Below are 14,510 nucleotides of genomic sequence, written 5' to 3'. Positions count from 1 at the left end.
GAGAGAGAGAGAGAGAGAGAGAGAGAGAGTTATACACAGGTGAAGACAGAATGATTTGGAGAATGAGGAGCCAGAGATTAGAACAAATTGCTAGAGTTAGTTTGAGGCCAAGCAGAGCAATTCAATGAGAAACTGAGAGAAACCAAACTGAACCAGTTGGCTTAGAGAGGAGTTTGAGCTGGAGCAGCATAATTGAACCAGCTAGTCAGAGTTCAGAAGGAAGTAGAAAGGATGAGCTTATTCAGAAGTAAGTCTCAGAGGCTAAAAATATTCTATGCCTAGATTAGATTGTCAAGAGGGTAGAAGCTTCCAAGAATAGGCCTAGGGTAGCAGATGGAGGCAGCAAGGCTCCTAGAGGACAATTACATCTGAGGAAATCTAAGTTACTTTTACACAACATCTTTTGTGGCCTTGTATTTGACAAATAAGTAAATGAGCATTCACCTCTTGTTGGTGCTTGTTCACCTCTAAGGCTTGAGATGCAGAAAGGGTAACACTAGGGCTGGGAACATGGCTCAGTAGATAAAGTCTTTGCTACACAAGCTTAAGGGCTAGAGTTTGGGTCCCAATATCCACATAAAAAGCTGGGTAGAACTTGTGAAACCTGTATTCATAATCCTATAACCATAAAGGAAGTAGAGATTGGATCCCCAGGGCAAGGTGACTAGTTATACTAGCCCCAACAGTGAGCTTTTACTTTAGTGAGGAACTCTGGCTCAGAATATTAAGTGAAGAACGATCCAGAAAGATACCAAACATCACCCTCTCATTTCTGCATACATGTGCACATGCACCCACACATATATGTGAACATGTATACATATAACCACACACATACATGTGCTAACTGGGAAACAAGAGCAAGCATTCTACTGTACTGATTCAAAGTAGACATATCAGTGGAAACTCCTGGCTTGTGACATATTTCTTTCTGTGCACATCAATATCTGTTTTTCTTTCTACTGAGAAAAACTTGGTATAATGCATCCTATCTTAAGTGAGCATCATCAGTTATGATAAGATTACAATGTCATGTGTTTGCTTCTTTGCTGAACTAAGGAAATATAGTCTTCCTTTTGTGGCATACATCAAAGGAAATGGTAGTTATCATAAACTGGAAGATTTTTTTCCCCCAGTATCTGATTTATTGTCTTGAAAGATGTCAAGGTCTGGGAAAAAAAAGCAAAAACTATAAGAGCTATCTCAGATTAAAGGAGACTAACAATCCATGAAAACTAAGAGCCAAATACTATGTTAGAATGGACTCTGCACAAAAGGACGTTGTTTGGAGAGCTGACAAGATTTACAATTTCAGTGAGGTAATGGTGTCTTCAGGTTTACAATAAGAAAGTCCAAATATAGAGAAAATGATAAAACCAATGTACTAAGAGACTAAAGAGTTGAATCTTGATGAAGTGTAAATGGGAGTTAGTTGTACTATGTTCTAATGGTGGTCCTGTGATTTCTAAGCAAACATTCTACACTGAACCACATCCTACACTGAACTACATCCTACACTGAGCCACATCCATAGTCTGTTTTGTTTTTTGTTGTTGTTAACATTTTTATTTTGAGATAAGGTCTCTCTATATAGCCTAGGCTGTCCTTAAACTCACTGGAACTAGTCATCCCCTTGCCTCAGCCTCCCAAATATCACCATTCTGTTGCTATAGCTCTCATAGTGTCTTAGGGCTTCCATCGCTGCGAAGAGACACCATGACAAAGGCAAGTCTTATAAAGGACAACATTTAATTTGGGCTGGTTCAGACATTCAGTCCATTATCATCAAGGCAGATTCATGGCAGCATCCAGGTAGTCATGGTGCAGGAGAAGGAACTGAGAGTTTGACATCTTCATCTGAAGGCCTCTAGCAGAAGACTGATTTCCAGGCAGCTGGGACGAAAGTCTCTCAAAACCCAGCCCCAGGGTGACATACCTACTCCAACAAGACTAAACCCACTCCAATAAGGCCACACATCCTAATAGTACCACTTCCTGGGCTAAGCATATTCAAACCATCACACCTAATATTTTTAAATTAGTTCACTTTAGAAAGTAACAAAGAAAAGAATTTTAAAACTCATTTAGGAGAACCGGGGCTTGGTGACATCTATAATCCGAACACTGAGGAGGTAGGGGCAGAAGGAGTAACAGTTTCCTAGTTTAAGCTCAACCTGAGCTATGTGGTGACACTGTCTCACAACAGCCCCAAAGCAAACAAAAGAAGAGGTTTATGTCACTCACTGCATTAGTGTTAATAATTAGTGAAATAAATGAAAACAGTAATTGTCAACAATAGATGACAACAGATTTGTGTTCTAATCACAGCATGCACATTAGATGGATGAACTGTTATTCACATGTGTCATCATGTAAAGATCTCAAAAATTAAAATCACAGGTGAAAAGAGGAGGCAGGTGGGGCTTGGGTTATTCTGATTGGAGGGCATGCCTATGCCAGAAGAGTCTGTGGGAGGCCAATCAAAATATACACTCTATAAACACAGAAAATAAAGTTGAAGATTGTTGAAGAACAATCTCTGTCTTTGAAGAATTTTCAGGCATTTAACAGAAATCCAAGTAAATATATGATTACGATGTAGGAGGAGGAAGGCACAAGTAGTGTGTGTATTATATTTAATGAAGATGGAGGAGGGGTACAGAGGGAGCTGAGGGAACATTCATTTCCCAGCATTGGCAAAACTTTCTGTACCTCCTTTTCACACTAACCCAAATCCTGGAACAAAAAGGGGTTACCTTGATGAAGCATGGGAAGACAGGTGTGTTTCTAGAACACAGAGTGATTTGCAGACTCCCAGAAGATCCTGGTGGAAACAGCTAGAGGTTTCTTGAAGCTGGAACAGAGGAGTGGAGGGTCAAAGCAGTACATACACTACAGATGAAAAGTGTTCCTTTGGCAAAGGCTCTAGGCCTGGCTAAGGAGTTTGATGGCCTCCAGGGGAAGGGAAGGCAGCTTTCTTAAAGCAGAGAGTAACAACTGCAGTTTGAATTTGACAAAGGGAGGCTCTGTAAGCATGGCCAGTTGTCCCTACCTCCACTTCTAAGGAATAGTGTAAAGCAAGCTGTAATTAGACATAGAGGTCTCAACAGAAATAGCAGAGGGAGTGACAAATATACTAAGGTGCCCAGCCAGCCGGGCTGTGGGGCAGTTAACTGTAGGTTTTCATTCTAGGCATCTGGGTGCCTGGTGGAGCCATCTTGATGTTTTTGGTTTTGTTTTTTTTTGACATAAATTCACAGTGATGCCTAGTTTGACTTGGGACGCAGGCCTCCTGGGTGCCAGGATTATAGGCAGGAGACATATTTTCTGCTGCTTGGCCTGCTCCTGGTCACTGCTGATTGGACCTTAGATTTTCCACACTTAGGTCATACAAGAAAGGATCAGAGGAAGGACTGAAGGCCATGTTTACCTTTGGAATGAGTTTCCCAGTAGGGGGTGAGTGGTTTTAGATTCATCTCAAACGCTTTAATTAAAAAATAGAGGCTGGTGTAAATGCAACACAGCTCTGTAAGCTCATAGGCGTCAGATTTCTGTACGTTTCTGGGCATTTTAACTACATTTTATAACAAAATAGCAAAACAATGCTGTGTCAAGATTTCGTGAGCTGAAGGTCACAGGAGGATATGAGCTCTAGAAAAAAGGAGTGAAAGCAGAAAACAGCATAAATGAAAACCGAGCACTCACTGTGAGCACAGACCAGTGGGGTCAGAACCAGGCAGCTTCCGCCGGTGGGGGTCAGGGAAAGAAGATTAGCAGCAGGGCGGAGGGGGAGGGAGGGACACTGCAGACTCGGCCCCGCCCCGCCCCCACCTCCACTCTGTCTCTCCTCACCCCCTCCCAGGCCTTGGCTCCGCCCTAAGACCCCTACCCTACCCCGCCTATCTTAGCCCCTCCTCCCTCCATGACGCTATCTCCGGTCTCCAGGTAACGCAGGGGTCAAACAAGCAGCGGTTGAGGGCATTCATCTCTCTCTGGTCGGACCCTTAATCCTCATCGGACGTTGACAGCCATGGCTCTACCGCTTCTGCCTGGCAACAGCTTTAACCGCAATGTGAGTAGGCAGGAAGCCCGAGGTCCTGGCCAGATCCTGGGATTTAGAACAGGATCTAGGAGTGTTCATTTTCCTAGATCCTACCTGTGAGTTAGCTCCTGCCTTTTACTCCTGTGTGCTGAGTACACCTAAAACTCCATGTTCCCTCTTCCTTCTCCCTCAGAGTGCTTCTGAATGCTTTTCCTACATGACATCGAAGTACAGGTAGCAGGGGCATCCAAAATAGTTGGTGACAGTGATGATAAAAAGAAGCACCGAGTGTTTAATGTATGTGGGGTGTTATGCTTTAATCGCCTTGGATATTCTCAACAACTGTTTGAATTAGATCATTTTGTTCCAATTTACAGCTGAGGAAACTGAGGTCTTCCTGGTGATACTAGTTTTCTTTCAGGCAGCTGGTCTTTATAACCCATGAGTCTAATTATTATCTTTAATACACTGTATGCAAAAACAAACGTTGGTACTAAATAGAAGAAACCCAGAAGGAAGCATGGCAGATAGGGAAGCCTTCTATTAGCCTATAAAAATGTAGTGCTACACTAGGAAGACAGGCACCTAAACCTGGAGGACAAGATGAAAGTACAAAATCAAAACATTACAATCCCCTAGAACATCAAAGAAATCAGCATTATGTAGCCACATACCTAACAGGAGGAAAACTAGTCAGGCTTTTGCTTGATAGGGGTTAATGCCTTTTGCTTGGGTTTGCTAGTGTCTTTAGGAGAAGGTAATATACATTGATGAAAAAGATTCACTAGGAGCCACTCAAGATGTTTGTAAACCTTAGCTCAAAGTTTGCAAATCACTCAGTACACTAAATTGACAGATTTTGAAGTGTCTGTATCTGAGTTGCTGCCCCAAAAGAGCCAGTGTTGTTGTAGATGTTCTATTTAAGGTTGATTTTTAACCCCTCACATCAGCTAGTCCGTTCAACTTTGAACAATGGCTTGTGCATTTTGTTTCTTGACTGATGTAAGTTAGAGGCTGGCCTCTGAAGCGAAGCAATGCTCTTTGGAAAGATTAAGTCAGCGAAATAAGAAAGGCTCCAAGAAGGAGGGCATGAAAAAAGATTCCAGAAATAAAGAAGCATGCAGTGCAGAAGTAATTTTAATAAAATATGTAAGCAGAGCCTACAGCTTTTGGCTCAGCTATCCTTCTGATTACTGATGCCCACTGCCTGCTGAAGTATCTCAGTTCTCACATGAAGTGATTAAGGGTGGGAAGGGAAAAAGAGTGTTTGGATGAGTTATTTTAAAATCAGTAACATAGTACTAAATGTACTTTGATTTTTATAAAACTTTTTTATTGGGAAGAATAACGCATGTACAGAAAAAAATGTGGAGTGGATGATCACAAAATGAACATCAAGAAATAGAGTACTACCACTGCTCTAAAAAGCAGCCCCCTTGACTATGCGTGGCATTTGTAGCAGCTAAAAATAAATGTTCTGAATATTACCTGGACCTATTATTACTAAAATATTATTTGTTGTTTCAGATTCAAATTTAACTGAGTAGCTTGCATTTTATGTGTAACTCTATGACCCTTTTCACACCCTTTTAACCTGTACATCATTTTCCAAATGGAACGACTATTTTAACTTTTGTTGCTATTGTTAGATTTGGCTTCTTTGGAACCTTTTATATGTGGAAATATCCTGTGCTTTTTGTTCTGTGACTTTTTTGGTTCGGCATTGTATTTGTGAGATTTGTCCATGTGGATAATGTTTCATTGTATGAATATGTCATGTATATAGATCCCTCTGTTTAGTTTATTCTTGATAGCTTCTTTGGGGCTTTTACAAATACAGTTGCTATGGTTCTCTTGTTCATTTCTTTCAGTGTGATTGTTCAATTGTACTACACTGATACAGAAAGCGTTAGCGAGCCCTGCAAAATCATTTTTGTCATTGTCACCAGCATTTTTTTTTTACTTTTGTGTTTTTGTTTCTAAATGCCTATAGTGTTTAGTGTTTTCAGTTTTACATATTTTGGTCAATGGCTGTACTGCAATTCTTTGCAGTCTCAAAGATTTATTTTAATTTTTAAACTTCTTTATATGTGTGTTTGCTGCATGTGTTCCTGTGTCTGTGGAAGGCAGAGGAGGGCATCAGACAGTCTGGAGCTGAAGTTACAGGGAATTGTGAGTCGTTGAGGGTTCTGGGAACCAAACTCCAGTCCTCTGGAGAGCAGCAAGCATTCATAACCACTGAGCCAGCTCTCCAGCCCACCCTGCCCCACTTTTTTTGTTTTTAATATGCATTTCCCTGACTTCCTAGTAATCTTGAACATTCATTTTTACCTACCTTTAATCCCTGCACTCAGGCAGAGGCAGAGAGGCAGAGAGGCAGAAGGGCAGAGGAGGGAGAGGAGGCAGAGGAGGCAGAGGGACAGAGAGAGGCAGAGAGGCAGAGGCAGAGAGGCAGAGAGGCAGAGAGGCAGAGAGGCAGAGAGGCAGAGAGGCAGAGAGGCAGAGAGGCAGAGAGGCAGAGAGGCANCAGAGAGGCAGAGAGGCAGAGAGGCAGAGAGGCAGAGAGGCAGAGAGGCAGAGAGGCAGAGAGGCAGAGAGGCAGAGAGAGGCAGGTGGATCTCTGTGAGTTTGAAGCCAGCCTGGATACATAATGAGTTTGAGGACAGCCAGGGCTACAGAGATCCTTCTTGGGCACACTTGACTTTCACACAAATCTACAAACTGGCCATATGGTTTATGCGTGTTTAACTTGTTTAACTTGTTTAACGGATACCCTGCCATGAGACAGGGTCTCATATATCCCAGTCTGGCCTCAGTTGGAACTCATATTTAGTCTTGAACTCATGATCCTCCTGCCTCCATTTTCTCAGTACTTGGAGAAGCCTGTGTTTGGTGGCCTGTTTTGCATTGGCAGCAGCAATGAATCTGTGTTATGCAGAGCATTTGGTGTTGTCAATATTTTGGATTTTAGCCATTTTAATAGACATGTAGTATATCTCATTTTAATCTTAATTTCCTTAATGGCTGGGATGTTGATAGACTGTTAACCATTTGTACTCTCCTTTGAAAAATGTCCATTAGTGTCTCTTATTTGTTTTAATTTGATTGTTACCTTACTTTTGAGATGTTATTCTTCTTGTTGTTGTTGTTGCTGTTGTTGTTTAATGAACAACCATTGTTGCTATGTGGGCTGCTAATATTTTCTCCCAGTTTGTAGCTTGAATTTATTGCTCTTAAAACAAAGTTAGGAAATACACATATATTTTAAAGAAAAGGATTCAAGATGCATTCAAACTGATATTTCCAATGAAAGTTAAGGATCCTAGAATTTTTTAAAAAACTTCTTTGATTTTATATTGAGTTTACTTCCACGGTCAACAATTACTTGCTATGTCTCACCATAAGTGCATAGGCATAGAATTTCTGAACAATAACAATGACATTATTAAAATGATTTCTTTATTTTTATGTTATGTGCTTTGGTGTTGTGCCTGTGTGTATGTCTATGTGAGCGTGTAATTCCCTGGAACTGGAGGTTTAAGTAGGTGTGAGATGCCATCGGGGTGTTGGGAACTGAACTCCATCCTCTGGAAGAACAGTCAGTGCTCTTAAATGCTGAGCCATCTCTCCAGCCCCAACAATGACATTATTGATTATTAACCATTTAAGTTTTTAAAGAGTTCTTTGTAGCTATCTCTATTATATGGATATCCTTCACTAGAAATGTATTTCCAAATTACTTGCACAAATGTCGAAGCATGCATTATTTGGCAATGTTATGGCTTATACCCAGTACATTGCTTCTACCAAGAAAATGTTCTCAGTCACTCATGTTCAATTTTACTTATATAATTGTATAATTGCTGTGAGTAGAGTTTCATCACTTGCTCCATACCCAATTAGCTTCATTATTTTTATTGTGCTTTTGGTTCTTATTTTTGTTGTTGTTGTTTCATTACGTTTCATGGCTTTAAAGTCAAATTTACAAAATGAAACAGGACTAGCTTTTAGCCATGACATTACAGCTCTGCTCCTCCCTTTTCTCTAGCAATAACTCTAAAAATGATTTCTCTCTCTTTCCCCACGTCTTATCTCTGTTCCTTGATTCTCTTCGTTTCTTCTTTTGGCATCTGTCTCCCTCCACTCTGTTTTTAAAACAATTTCTTTTTTCCCAATTTTTATTAGGTATTTACTTCATTTACATTTCAAATGCTATCCCCAAAGTCCCTTATACCCCCCGCCCCCTCCCCAACCCACCCACTCCCACTTCTTGGCCCTGGTGTTCCCCTGTATTGGGGCATATAAAGTTAAAACAATTTCTTTCTTTTTTTTCTTAGATATTTTCTTTATTTACATTTCAAATGCTATCCTGAAAGTTCCCTATACCCTACCCCCACCCTGCTCCCCTACCCACCCACTCCCACTTCTTGGCCCTGACATTCCCCTGTACTGGGGCATATAAAGTTTGCAAGACCAAGGGGCCTCTCTTCCCAATGATGGCCAGTTAGGCCATCTTCTGCTACATATGCAGCTAGAGACATGAGCTCTGGGGGTACTGGTTAGTTCATATTGTTGTTCCACCTATAGGGTTGCAGCCCCCTTCAGCTCCTTGGGTACTTTCTCTAGCTCCTCCATTGGGGACCCTGTGTTCCATCCAATAGCTGACTGTGAGCATCCACTTCTGTATTTGCCAGGCACTGGCATAGCCTCACAAGAGGCAGCTATATCAGGGTCCCTTCAGCAAAATCTTTCTGGCATCTGCAATAGTGTCTGGGTTTGGTGGCTGATGATGGGATGGATCCCTGGGTGGGGTAGTCTTTGGATAGTCCATCCTTATATCTTAGCTCCAAACTTTGTCTCTGTAACTCCTTTCATGGGTATTTTGTTCCCTATTCTAAGGAGGAGTGAAGTATCCACACGTTGGTCTTCCTTCTTCTTGGTTTTCTTGTGTAAAGCAATTTCTTAAAAGTACTTTCCATCTTTCTCTTTGTTTAAATAGATGGTAACCTACTCTTCTTATTCGCTTTAATCTTTTAAATTTCACTTTAATGGCATACCTTGAAAGTCACTTAATAGGATATAGAGCTAGGCCTCATTGTTCTTCACTGTGAATGAGTTACCCTATTGTGTGGACTTAACAATAGTTTTTTCAGTCTATCCACTTACGTTTCCAATCTTTCGCTGTTACAAATAATGCTATAATACATTACCAAATTTATACTTCAAAAGGAAACTAGCACATAGTGTGGGGGAAATATTTGCAAGCCATATATATGATAAGGTATTTAGAATTGGAATATATAAAGAATCTCCATAACAACTACAACAATAATCTAATTAGAATGGGGAAGTAGTTAGAATAAACATTTCTCCAGTGATAATATAGAAATAGCAAATATGCATGTGAAAAGACGCTCAATAGATTTGCTTATTAAAGGCATGCAAATCATTAAAACTACAATTAGATAACACTTTAGACCTATAAGGTGACTGCAGGAGAAAAAAAAAGAAATAAAGTTTGGCAAACACATAGAGAAATCACTGGTGGGATTGTGAAATGTAGCTGCTGGTTCTGTAGAGAGCAGTCTGTTAGCTTCTGAAATGGTTATATAGACTTATTGTATGACACAGCACTCCTAAACATCTACCCAAGGAATAACTTGCTATGCATATAAATGTGTATGAGAGAACTGTTTATACTTTTATAAATTTTATTATTATAATAATCATCATTATCATTATTATTCTTATTGCCTAGGATTGGCCTTCAGCTATTGTACATGCTAAACAAAGCACACAGAAGCAATATCCCCACCTTTGTAGTGACTCAAAATAGAAATAACCTATGACTGTCAACTGACTGGTGGAAAATGAAAATGTGGTTTCCACACAAAATCAAATTGTTTTAATTTTTCTCTTGGATTTTAGATATAGGGTCTCAGTGTAGCTGGAGTTGTCTTCATACTTAATCTGTAGGCCAGGCTGACCTCAAATTTGTAATCTTTTTGTTAGGATTAGAGGCATGTGCTATCATGCTTCATGCTAGAATACTATTCAGTCAAAAAAGAAATGTAGTACTACTCATATATGTTACAGCATAGCTGAACCATTAAAGAACAATATGTAAAAGACCCTGTATTATATATATGACCCTGTTTGTGTAAGATATGAGTGGCCTGATGTGTAGGAGGAACGAGTAGATAAGTGTTTACCTTAGGCTACATAGGGCAAGAGATAAAATGAGGACTGGCTGCTACTGAGATTTCCTGTGATGAATAGTGTTCTAAAATTAGATTCTCATGATGATGCATATCTCTTATTTTATCAAACCACACTGAAATGCTCATTTTGAGTTGGTTAATTTGATGACACTTTATGATACAAAATAAAACTATTATAATGGTTTGGATAAATATCCTCCAAAGGCACATATGTTATAAAAGCTTCAAACCCAGACCATGGTGCTACCACCCAGAGGTGGTAGGATCTTAAAGGGATCAGGCCTAGTGGACAGGAGTTAAGTCATTGGGGGCATATTACTTAAAGGGATATTGGAACCCCTGCCTCTTTTTCTTCATTTCCTTGCTTCTTGGGTGCCATAAGATGAGCAATTTGTCTCCACATGCCTCATGCCATGATGTTTGGCATTCTCACAGGTTCTAACATAATGGAGCCAACCACCCACAGACTGAAACCTCTAAAACTGCAAGCTTCTGGTTCTTATAAGTCGATTATCTCAATACTTGATTTTGTAACAGAAGGCTAATAAGTAAGGTTATAAATAGTTATTCGATGGCATTGGTAACAGGACATTGCTGGGAAAACAAAACAATTGGTGTCTACCATGCCATATCACTGAATGTATGTTTTAATTTCTAAGAGTTATTTTGTCATTATATGTGCACATGTTTGTGTGTTTGTGTGTGTGTTTATCTGTGTATACATGTGAGTGTGCATGTACATGTTATATGGAGGTCAGGGGTCAACACTGGATATCTTCCTCAAAAACTCTCCATCAATTTTTAGGGTCTCTCATTGAACCTGAAGTTCATTCCTTGAGCTAGAGTGGCTGGCCAGCAAGGCCCAGGGATTCTCTTGTTTTTTGCCTTCCCAGCAGTAGAATTACAGGCACACACTACTGTACCCAGATTTGTACATGAGTGCAGTAGATTTGAACTCAGGTCCTGTTACTTGCACAAGATGCTTTTGATGGAAAGAATTATGTCACTTTGTTCCCAGTAGCTATTGAAATGTTATCATTTTGGACTGAGCCACCTCTCTTTTTCTTCTTGTTATTGTTTGTTTTGAGACAGGATCTATGTGCCCCACCCAGGCTTACCTTAAACTCACTATGTTGCCCAAGGTGGCCTGTGTTCTACTATGCCTGGTTTGGGCTACCCCTTGATGCTCCTCCCCATACTTTCAAAATCACATAATATTCTGATGATATTCCTAAATGTTAATTTGGACTCAAGAAATGAGAGCCTCTTTGCCTACATTTTAATTCGCATATCAAACATGCAACATCATATTGCATTTTTAAAAATTTTTTATTATTATTTTCTTTATTTACATTTCAAATGCTATCCCAAAAGTTCCCTATACCCCCCCGCCCCTGCTCCCCTCCTACTACTTGGCCACCCACTCCTACTACTTGGCCCAGGTATTCCCTGGTGCTGGGTCATATAAAGTTTGCAAGACCAAGGGGCCTCTCTTCCCAGTGATGGCCGATTAGGCCATCTTCTCATATTGCATTTTATACTGTACTACAAGCCCTGCCATCTAGGATATATTGGTATAGGTATATTCATGTCTGTGCCCTTGACCATGGATTTAATGTGGCCAGCTGACAGTGTCCCTGCAAGTATACACGAAGGGAAGCAAACCCCTCAAAGAGATAAGAATGAAAACCCAGTGCATATTGACTTTGTAAACCTGGATCAGACTTCTGGGAGTCCAGTGGCAGGTGGTTCATTGTCAGTATATTTAAAACACGGTGCCATTAGGGAAAATTGTTTCCAGGCAACAATCAGTCCAATCAGTCTGCACAATAAAGCTTAAGATGGGGCTACATAGAAACTATTTTACAAAATTCATGTGACTATGAGGGTGGGTTCTATAGCTTAAAGGCCTAGAATCTAGTGTGGATTCTGACCCATAGCGTAGACATCAGCAGGCCATAAAATACTTGTGAGATCTCCCCTAAGGATGGGTAGTGGTCTAAAGAGGGAAGAGTCTGGGATAATCATTTTCAGGAATATGCATGAGGTCTGCCTGTATAACAAAGGTCACCAGGTCCTTAACAACCTCCACTCTGAGCCTTCTGGATGGAATGCAGGTATTTGATTTTATTTCCACCATTAGGAGATACCACTGTAATTAACATTCCTGGTTCCCTTGGTGCTTCTCTGTGAGTGCAAGGACCTCTGTGTCTCCAGCAACCAGCTCTCTCAAGTTTTTACCTCTGACTTTTGTGCAGTGATGGATTGTAACTTACAAATATAAGTCAAATAACCTTCTTTCCTCCACTAACTGACTTCCCTGCCCCTCCCCCAGGTTGTTTTATGATAGCAACAGAAAGCAAACTACAACATTCCTCAAATAACCATTTTGATTTAAATCCTTTCTTGCTCTTCTCATCATTGCCTACTTTTGCTTCTTGAGAGCAAGAGTTTGGAGCTGGTATGCTGGCACCCTCAGATTTTAGCTTCTGGCCTAGGATTCTGCTTAAATTGGGTTTGTTCACCTGTGATGAGGTGGTAGTTCTCAGCTAATGTACAAACTGTGATCAGTTGCTCTTTGGGTTACCTCTTGGTATTTTCTTATACAAGGCCCATCCTGAATAACTGATAGTCCATTGTCCCTCTACCTTCAGTGACCACGGTTAAGAAATAGACAGGGGCAAACAGAGCTTGAGAAGATTATGTCCAAAGTGAACATCTCACTGTTGTCTTCTACTGTTGCTAGGGAACAAAATACACCTTATTTGGGCAGTAGTAAATAGAAAGGGAAAAGGAAAGCCATTTGCCTGTGTTGCCTAAATAAGCTACATGGCTGTCTTAGTTGCTTTTTCTTTTTTAGATTTTTTTTTATTAGATATTTTCTTCATTTAATTTTAAATGCTATCCCGAAAGTCCCCTATACCCTCTCCCCATCCTGCTCCCCAACTCACCCACTCCTGTATCCTGGCCCTGGCATTTCCCTGTACTGGGGCATATGATCTTTGCAAGAACAAGGGCCTCTCCTCCCATTGATGGCTGTCTAGGCCATCCTCTGCTACATATACAACTAGAGACACAGCTCTGGGGGGTACTGGTTAGTTGATATTGTTGTTCCTCCTATAGGGTTGCAGACCCCTTTAGCTCCTTGGGTACTTTCTCTAGCTCCTCCATTGGGGGCCCTGTGTTCCATCCAATAGATGACTGTGAGTATCCACTTCTGTATTTGCCAGGCANTGGCATAGCCTCACANGAGANAGCTATATCAGGGTCCTNTCAGCAAAATCTTGCTGGTATATGCAATAGTGTCTGGGTTTGGTGATTGTNTATGGTATGTATCCCCGGGTGGGGCAGGCTCTGGGTGGTCCTTTCCATCTCTGGTCCAAACTTTCTGTCTCTGTAACTCCTTCCATGGGTATTTTCTTCCCCATTCTAAGAAGGAACAAAGCATCCACACTTTGGTCTTCCTTCTTCTTGAGTTTCATGTGTTTTGAAAATTGTATCTTGNGTANTCTAAGTTTCTGGGCTAATATCTGCTCATCAGTGAATGCAAATCATGTGTGTTCTTTGGTGATTGGGTTACCTTACTCAGGATGGTATCCTAAAGATCCATTCATTTGCCTAAGAATTTCATAAATTCATTGTTTTTAATTGCTGAGTAGTACTCCATTGTGTATACCATATTTTCTGTATCCATTCCTCTGTTGAGGGACATCTGGGTTCTTTCCAGCTTCTGGCTATTATAAATAAGGCTGCTATGAACATAGTAGAACTTGTGTCCTTATTACAAGCCAAGAAGTGGGAGTAGGTGGGTAGGGGAGCAGGGTAGGGGGAGAGTATAGGGGACTTTCGGGATAGCATTTGAAATGTAAATGAAGTAAATACCTAATAAAAAATTGGAAAAAAAAGTTGGAACATTTTCTGTGTATATGCCTAGGAGAGGTATTGCTGAATCTTCTGGTAGTACTATGTCCAATTTTATGAGGAACAACCAGACTGATTTCCAGAGTGCTTGTACCAGTTTGCAATCCCACCAGCAATGGAGGAGTATTCCTCTTTCTCCACAACCTCGCCAGCATCTACTGTCACCTGAATTTTTAATCTTAGCTATTGTGACTGGTATGAGGTAGAATCTCAAGGTTGTTTTCATTTGCATTTCCCTGATGATTAAGGATTTTGAACATTTTTTTCAGGTGCTTCTCAGCCATACAGTATTCCTCAGTGGAAAATTCTTTGTTTAGCTCTGTACC

At 40.6% G+C, this 14,510-nt stretch overlaps 1 protein-coding gene across 1 annotated transcript in view; it reads left to right on the top strand.

Moving 5' to 3' along the window:
- Positions 1-3,388: 3,388 nt before the first annotated feature.
- The window catches only part of Efhc2 (EF-hand domain containing 2), a 177,228-nt gene continuing 166,106 nt past the window's right edge, over positions 3,389-14,510 (top strand). Inside the window, exons 1-2 of the mRNA XM_021188334.2 lie at positions 3,389-3,456; positions 3,946-4,072. Of these exons, the coding sequence (XP_021043993.1) occupies positions 4,031-4,072 (42 nt within the window). The 5' untranslated portion in view covers positions 3,389-3,456; positions 3,946-4,030. The remainder of the gene's footprint in view (positions 3,457-3,945; positions 4,073-14,510) is intronic.

The sequence above is a fragment of the Mus pahari genome, chromosome X, assembly GCF_900095145.1.
Source record: "Mus pahari chromosome X, PAHARI_EIJ_v1.1, whole genome shotgun sequence".
NCBI classification, from domain to species: domain Eukaryota; kingdom Metazoa; phylum Chordata; class Mammalia; order Rodentia; family Muridae; genus Mus; species Mus pahari.
This window is presented reverse-complemented; position numbering and strand designations above follow the sequence as displayed.